Here is a 7,963-nt window from a genome sequence, read left to right as displayed (position 1 = left end):
TTGCTTTGTTTGCATTCATCGGACATCACCCACAGGATCTATCATTTAGAATCCTGTCGTAACGAATATCCAATAATTATTGAAGTAGGTATATTTATGTATCCTTATCCTTCCTAAATTTGTAAATATACTTAATGTCATATAATTATAATGTTATATATTATAATTGGCTAAGCTCTCTTACAATAGCAGTTCAATACTTTAGTTCTACATGTATCCAAAATCTAAAAACAATAGGTAAAAATAGGTAAAATAATATACAACTTAAACAGACTACTAAAAAATTGCCAACAAATAATTTTCTAAAATGGGAAAACAATTTTTATTTTCCTATTTTGAAACGGATTTCTCGTGACCAATTTGGCAAAGTTAAGTTAAAAAAATAAATAAAAAATAACGAAAACAATAGCATACTTCTAGGAGCATGCCGATACTGTAGCTGTGCAAACAATTTCGACCGCCAGTGTGCTACTCGCATGCCTTTTCGGTTGAGAGCGCGAGTGCGCATTTGCCAGGCTCTCAGGCGAGTCCTTTCACTCGCTCGCAGTCCTTTTGTCCGCTCCCGCTGCACAAACAGGAGCCGAGTCCGAGTTGAGAATGAATCCGCCGAGCCGAGAAGCACTTCGGATTACAGCCTTTGTGTTTTCGCCCTGAATGAAAGTCAGCCAGCCTGGGCCATCAGCCATCAGCTGGCATGTTGGGTTGGCTGTGGGCTCCAACGCTTTCTGAATTGCGCTGCCCACGCGAGGCGGCGTCCAAGTAAACAAATACATGTGCGCACGGCTGTGATAATAGGGCGTCGCGCACATGTTCAGCTGTAAGGTCAGAGCACAGCGTGTCCTTACAGTGAGCCATGGCCACAGCGACACACACAAGCACACGGCCAACAATGGGATCAAAGATCAAGGACAATCTGATCTCTTTTCAAGATTCATTTTATCACATCGATACGAACTTAAAACGATTTTTACATAAAGTGCACAATTACAATCATTTTCGAGTATACTTATTAAGATAATAATCTTGTTGCACAGTTTTCCCGTGCTAACTAGAATCTGGCAACAAACAAAACGAGTATTATATACAAAAGGCAATGAGGTAGGCTGCTGGAGGTCCGGGAAACGCCTCCCCGGACCTGAAAGTTTCCGAAGAAGAAAGTCCGGGGTCGCTTCAGCGACGGTAGCTGCTGGCACTGCCCCGAGAACCACTTCCGCGTATTTCCATCGCTATCCCGGGATACTATACATATCTCAGCGCCACGCAGTTTCTCTTCTCCCAGCGTCGAGAGCTCTTCCACCGGGATTTGGGCAGTGCGATTGTTATAGGCATAGTCCGACTGGTGAAGCACATCGTTGCTGCTACTACGGATATAAACGTGGAAGTCTGAGACGTCTGAAAAGCCGGAGACATACCAGCTTAGGGTCAACATGCCAGCTTTGTTGCTATGTGAAAAATGTACAAGGATTATAAATTACTATAAGTTTAAACTACAAAATGTGCATACGTTTTCACTTCTCGGAATCGGACATCTGTAAGCTGTTCATAGTCAATGCCCTTATACATCTCTTGCTCATCCTCGGCGCAGTGCAGATACTCATCGTCCAATGATATGAGCTGCTTGTCCTTGATCAAAGCCGGCGTTCCGCAGTAAATACTCTGCAAATCCTCACCAGCTATTGTTTGCTGCAGCATAAAGTACTTCAAAGGTCGTGCATTGCAGCCGCAGTGCAGAGGATTTCCGGCCAGAAGCACTTGGCTACCATTACGCATGCTACCTACTATCGATGCGGGCACATCCTCCAGACTATTGTTGGTAAGATCAACATATTTCAGGGATTTCACTTTCACCAGATTGGCGAACGGCAAGTGGTAGATTTTGTTGTGGGAAAGGTCCAAGTGGGTTAAGTTTTGAGGCAGGTCAAAGATGTGCTCTTCAGACTTCAGATTCGATAGATCATTGTGAGACATGTCCAAACTTTGAAGTGAAGTGAAATTAGAGATAACTCCTCTCCTTAGATCGTTGATCTGATTGTGGGATACATCCAACCGAACCAGCTTTTTGGTGCCAAAGGTGATATCATAGGTCAGTATGGGCATCAAATTGTAGCTTAGGTTCAGGTTTCTTAGGTTGTACGGAATGTACTGATGAGAAGGAAAGGTTTTCTTGGTCACAAAACTTATACGATTGTGACTCAAATCTAAGCTTTCCAAACTGAGTAAATCATCCAGGACACCATTGGTTTTGTTGTCCAATTTGGTAAGGGAATTGAAGGATAAATCAAGGCTTCGCAAAGATGGTAGACCAATGAAGATGTCATTTTGCAGAGTCTGGATTCCGTTCGATGACAAATTTAAAGTGAGCAGCTGCAGCAGGCCCTCAAAAGCTCGCTTGCTACAAGTTATAAAAGGATTATTAGTAATATTATAAATTAAAAATATACACAATTTAGATAAATCTTACCTTATGTCCTTAACTTCGTTACCATACAGATTTAACTCAAACAAGACGGGCAGCTTACCAAAGGCACTTCGCTCCAAGGTCGTAATATTGTTGTTCTAAATGAAAAGTTGGATGAGTTAGGAAGTTAGGAATTTTATAGCATTTGCTCACCTCCAAGTATAAGTACTGCAGTGTCGACATGACAGCCACCGCATCCTTTGGTGGCTGACTGATGCCATTGTTTTGCAGCTTCAGTCGTTGCACCACCAACAGACCAGTAAAACTTTCCCCATTTAGACTGTCACCCAGCTGATTATGGCTCAGGTCCAAGTAGATCAGTGAGTTCATCACTGGCCAGGTGCCCGATGGTATATTAGTCAGTCTGTTATGGCTGAAGTAGAGTTCATTTAGGGAAATAGGCAATTGGAAAAGTTTTTCCAATTGATTATTATTCAAATACAACTGTCGCAAACTGGTCAGCTTGGCCAGCGATCCTCGCACTACGGATACCAGTTCGTTATGACTCAGATCCATTTCTAAGAGGGTTGGCAAAGTGCCAAATGTCGACAACTTGATTTCCCTCATGCTATTATGGCTAAGATCAATTGAGCGTAGCGAGAATAGGGTTTGAAAAACTCCATTAAATATGCTGGAAATGTTATTGTGCGAGACATCGATGGTGTGCAGTTCATAGAGCTTCGGAAAACAATTTTTGGGTATGTCGGTAATGCTGTTGTACGAGGCATTCAATACTTTCAAGCCTGTCATATTTTGAATGGGAATCTGTGGTATAAAATAAAATTAATAATCGTTTCACTTTATAAGCTTTTACTATTACCTGTGCCAAATTGGTAAGATTGTTATAGCTCAGCTGAAAATAGGTCGCAAAAGTGGTCTCATCGAAGCTGCGACGCGAAAAGTTGGCTAACCGATTGTGGGACAAGTCAAGAACCGTGATGTTTACACAATTTTCAAAAGCGGCTGTTTCAATAAGTTCCAACGCGTTATGGGATACGTTTATGATAGCCTGGTAAATATCCTTGAAAGAGTTCTTTTCAATCTTGGTTATGTTGTTTTCCGCCAAATCGAGCAACTGCAAAGCATCAATTAGTAGTTACATTTTTTAAATTTTGTATTAGCAATTGTACCTCCACATAGTTCATCTGAGTAAACATCTGGAACTCGATCTTCTTAAGACGGTTGCGTGCAAGATCAATAGTTCCAATGCGAGCAATCGAGCCGAAAGTACCACGACCAATATCCGTGAGCGCATTATCACTGAGGAAAAGACGACGGAGGAAACGCATACCCCTAAAACTATTCGCATCCAAGCGTGAAATCTGGTTGTGGGACAGATGGAGCACCTTCAGCACAGAGTTTCTGGCAAAAGTTCCACGACTAAGTTCGCTTAGGGCATTATGAGAAACGTTGCACCATCCCAGCTTTGTCAGATCAGCTATGTGCTGTGCCTCCAGCTTTTTAATCTGGTTGTGACTTATATCCAGCACCTCCAATTCTCTTAGATTCTTGAACTGGTTGCGTTTCAGATTCTCCAATTGATTTCCATGCAAGTCGAGCGTTTTTAGTTTTCGCAACGGCTGGAAAGTCTCAATAGGCAGATCACTTAGGTTACCATTGGTCACACGTATGATTCCCAGACTGTTGGCGATCTCTTGGCCAGCAAATAGATCCTTGGGTAGCTGTTGGAATGCATGACCATCGATTACGAGTTCCTTAGCCTTTCCTAGAATCTGAAAAAAGTATTTCCCGTTTAGATAGCGATGTTATCGATATATAATTTAATTCTTACGCCGAATCCTAGTAAACCGACGTGGCTTAGATTTGTGCGAAGTAGATGCAGTTGCTCCAAAGTATTATTTACTCCGTAGAAAACATAATCCTCAATGGTGGCCAATGGTGTTTCTTCTATGATCAGCATTCGTGCTTTGATATGAGCAAATAGTGGCCCATACAAACGAACTAGAAAGAGAATTGGATTATTTAGCTTAACAGACGGAAGGGAGTTGTAGAAGTACGCACCGAAATGTCCTCTGTAGATGGTCAACTCCTCGATGGGCATACCAAAAGAGGCCAAATTCTGGAGGGCTACGGACAAAGTAGCCAAGTTGGTATTTTCGCACCGAATGTAGAGGCCATTATCACTGCCCTTTACACATTCGCAGGGATACAAGGCCTTGGATCTGATTTAAAAAAAAAAAAAAAAAAAAAAAAACACCATATTAGTGAAGAAATATGTAATATATTTGGGATAACTCACTTTTTGGGGCATTTGAATTCGGGTTCGCCATACACATATTCCGAACTGGCCAGGGCAATGAAGTGCAGCAAAACGAGAGTGCGCAGGCGTAGCTGAATCATGTTTTAATGATTTCGTCACCGTTTTTATTTAGTTTATCCCATGGCCCAAAACCAAGTTCGTTGCTGAAGTTTTTTGTGTGGGTTTCGATTTCCTGGAATATGTAGTTCTTTGTTTAACGATGTACCGCTCGAATGAGTTGGGTTTTTTTTTGGGCTGTGAAGTTAAGTTAACTTGTCTTATCAACGAACAAAGGTAAATGGTTTCTTCTACTTTTACTTTTCGCTCTGCTGGCGCAACAGGTTTTCACGGTCCGCTCTTGTGTCCGCTCTTTGTGGCCAGCACTTTGGAGCTCTAACACCGTTTAATTTAATTAATGCCAACTATTTTGAGTGTTCCCGAAATTCGGAGCAATGCAAAACACAGTTTCCACTTGGATTCCCCCATTTATTCCGCGGTTTTAACATATTTTTATTTATTTTACCCTTGGCGCACAATACAATCGATAGATTTCGGGCGAGTTGGCAGCCCCGTTGAACCATCGCTCCAGACTATCGGCAACCCACATATCGAATCAGCCGCACACGCTAATACAACCCTGTTGTGACATCTCGCTCGTTGGAAAAGCAAAAACCAGGCGCAAAATAAATATAATTTGCTAACGTTACCCTACAATTATCGTTGTACAATCGCACAAGCAAACGTAAGTACCAAGAGACAAACGAACGCAACAAACCAAATGGCCAATGCAAAGCGCGCACTTTTTTGGCATTTTCCAATTGAAATGAGTGGGCATTGTTCACGTTGCTCGCCTCGCCGACAGGGAGAAATACTGACTTCGCCCGTTTTAGCCGCCAACGCGACAGCAGCCAATCACAGGCCGCGCTACACACACGCGGCAGAAAATCCGTGTACATACACGTCTGAGCGCTGTGGTATTGGTGGCCGGGGAGAACGCGAGTTACTCGCTGCATAGAGTAGCCCACTATGTGTTTATTGCGCGGCAAAAGTGCGTTAATCGGTTAAAGCCACTACTTACATTCTGTTCTTTGCATCCCCCCATCCACAGCTAAAAGCAAGATGAGCTACGCCGCTGATGTGCTGAACTCGGCCCACTTGGAGCTCCATGGCGGTGGCGACGCCGAGCTGCGTCGTCCATTCGATCCAACAGCCCACGATTTGGATGCTTCCTTCCGCCTCACACGCTTCGCTGATCTAAAGGGGCGCGGCTGCAAAGTGCCGCAGGATGTACTTTCCAAGCTGGTGTCTGCCCTGCAGCAGGACTACTCCGCCCAGGACCAGGAGCCGCAGTTCCTGAACGTGGCCATTCCCCGGATTGGTATTGGCCTGGACTGCTCCGTCATTCCGCTGCGACACGGCGGACTCTGCCTGGTGCAGACCACTGACTTCTTCTACCCCATTGTCGATGATCCCTACATGATGGGCAAAATTGCGTGCGCCAATGTACTCAGCGATCTGTATGCCATGGGAGTCACAGATTGCGATAACATGCTGATGCTGTTGGCGGTCAGTACCAAGATGACAGAGAAGGAGCGTGACGTGGTCATTCCGCTGATAATGCGAGGCTTTAAGGACTCCGCTTTGGAGGCAGGCACCACTGTGACGGGAGGCCAGAGCGTGGTCAATCCGTGGTGCACCATTGGTGGGGTTGCCTCGACCATTTGCCAGCCAAATGAGTATATTGTGCCAGATAACGCCGTGGTGGGTGATGTACTGGTGCTAACCAAGCCCCTGGGCACCCAGGTGGCCGTGAATGCCCACCAGTGGATTGACCAGCCGGAACGCTGGAACCGCATCAAGCTGGTGGTGTCCGAAGAAGATGTACGCAAGGCCTACCACCGTGCGATGAACTCTATGGCGCGCCTCAACCGCGTAGCCGCTCGCCTCATGCACAAGTACAATGCCCACGGAGCCACTGATATCACTGGATTCGGACTGCTAGGCCACGCTCAAACCCTGGCTGCACATCAGAAGAAGGATGTCTCCTTTGTTATTCACAATCTGCCGGTGATCGCCAAGATGGCTGCTGTGGCCAAAGCCTGCGGCAACATGTTCCAGCTGCTGCAGGGCCACTCGGCGGAGACCTCGGGAGGATTACTGATCTGCCTGCCGCGAGAGCAGGCCGCTGCCTATTGCAAGGACATCGAGAAGCAGGAGGGCTACCAGGCCTGGATCATCGGCATCGTTGAGAAGGGCAATAAGACCGCACGCATCATCGACAAGCCCCGTGTCATTGAGGTGCCCGCCAAGGACTAGGTCTCCATTGCCTGACCAACCGCTATTGTCTACCTTAAGTATCGTAATATTAACGTAACGGCTGCTACATTCAGATGTAACCGGCATGATCGGTCCTTGTTTTTTATAAAAAAGCTTATCAACTGCAGATTAACTGATCATTATAATCTTGGACGTCTCTACCGCAATACGAGTAAATAAAATGAAAACACTTGAATCTTTTGTATCGAGTAATTGGAATGCAGGGCATCTGAATGAGCTTTTTTCAGTAAACTTTGTTATTAAATTGCAGCTCACAGTTTGGCAAAAAGTGGAGCATCTTTTGAATAGCATACATTTTGAACAGTTGTGTGTTGAGAATTTAATCGAATTATTTGACCTACTAAATAAGTTATAGAAAGGTTTACCCTGTAAAAAAAACGTATTTGTTTTTGTTTAGTTAGTGCACCTGCGCTTTGAAGCTAAAAACTAAGCTGGTGTAAATTTTAAATTTGTTTGCTGATTTTGGTTTACAGTCGCATGCTAATGAAATCAGCACGCGTTTTGAAAGTCAAATTGTTGGAGGTTTAAGTGAATTTTAATCGTTAAGCTTTGTTTCACAGTTCAAACTTAGGAGCGGGTTATCAGGAAAGTAATTGTAAGGTATCAAGCTAGCAAAAAGAAGTGAATGTCATGTTTATCATTTAGATAGATACGTGTGTTGGCAGTACTTACAAATAATTCAAAAGAAGAATATTTTAATTAAAAATACGCCCATTTTGAACTGATATTTCTATACTGAAGTTGATTTAAAAATGAATTGGATATGATAGGTTTGTGAGTGAATTTCGAAAACATGGACATTTAAAGGACGTAGACCTATTGAAGAGCATTTAGCATAGGTTATCAGATACCCTAACCTCCTAACCTCTATTGTTTGATCAATCGGCATTAGTTGCGGAGAGCGAAAA

The 7,963-nt window shown here is 43.9% G+C and overlaps 2 protein-coding genes across 4 annotated transcripts; one reads left to right on the top strand and one right to left on the bottom strand.

Annotated features, from left to right (window-relative positions):
* Positions 1-917: 917 nt before the first annotated feature.
* LOC6734460 (insulin-like growth factor-binding protein complex acid labile subunit) lies at positions 918-5,305 on the bottom strand. Of its 3 annotated transcripts, none has more exons than XM_039291582.2 (10): positions 5,242-5,305; positions 4,719-4,911; positions 4,481-4,641; positions 4,251-4,420; positions 3,589-4,191; positions 3,279-3,533; positions 2,612-3,223; positions 2,462-2,556; positions 1,505-2,392; positions 918-1,442 (listed from the first exon to the last, which is right to left on the bottom strand). In XM_039291582.2, exons 2-10 carry the CDS (start codon positions 4,817-4,819, stop codon positions 1,049-1,051), a joined length of 3,279 nt encoding a protein of 1,092 aa, XP_039147516.1. In that variant the 5' UTR covers positions 4,820-4,911; positions 5,242-5,305; the 3' UTR covers positions 918-1,048. The 3 variants fall into 3 exon arrangements, with proteins under 3 accessions (XP_039147516.1, XP_016027582.1, XP_039147515.1); XM_016168078.3 differs by having other exon boundaries at positions 4,719-4,973; positions 5,037-5,290; XM_039291581.2 differs by having other exon boundaries at positions 5,037-5,290.
* Positions 5,306-5,308: 3 nt separating this feature from the next.
* Positions 5,309-7,230, top strand: LOC6734459 (inactive selenide, water dikinase-like protein). Its single transcript, XM_016182015.3, has 2 exons — positions 5,309-5,460; positions 5,827-7,230. The coding sequence occupies exon 2, from the start codon at positions 5,838-5,840 to the stop codon at positions 7,032-7,034; it is 1,197 nt and encodes a 398-aa protein (XP_016027581.1). The 5' UTR covers positions 5,309-5,460; positions 5,827-5,837; the 3' UTR covers positions 7,035-7,230.
* Positions 7,231-7,963: the final 733 nt, after the last annotated feature.

Source organism: Drosophila simulans, chromosome 2R (assembly GCF_016746395.2).
Source record: "Drosophila simulans strain w501 chromosome 2R, Prin_Dsim_3.1, whole genome shotgun sequence".
Classification (NCBI taxonomy): domain Eukaryota; kingdom Metazoa; phylum Arthropoda; class Insecta; order Diptera; family Drosophilidae; genus Drosophila; species Drosophila simulans.
The sequence above is the reverse complement of the archived record's forward strand: the minus strand, read 5'-3'. Positions and strand labels throughout refer to the sequence as shown.

Coding starts and splice junctions, on each gene's coding strand:
- LOC6734460 (XM_039291582.2), bottom strand. CDS start 4,819: ATGATTCAGCTACGCCTGCGCACTCTCGTTTTGCTGCACTTCATTGCC. Junction 4,642..4,718: donor GAATTCAAATGCCCCAAAAA/GTGAGTTATCCC, acceptor TTTTTAAATCAG/ATCCAAGGCCTTGTATCCCT. Junction 1,443..1,504: donor CGATTCCGAGAAGTGAAAAC/GTATGCACATTT, acceptor TTTTTCACATAG/CAACAAAGCTGGCATGTTGA.
- LOC6734459 (XM_016182015.3), top strand. CDS start 5,838: ATGAGCTACGCCGCTGATGTGCTGAACTCGGCCCACTTGGAGCTCCAT.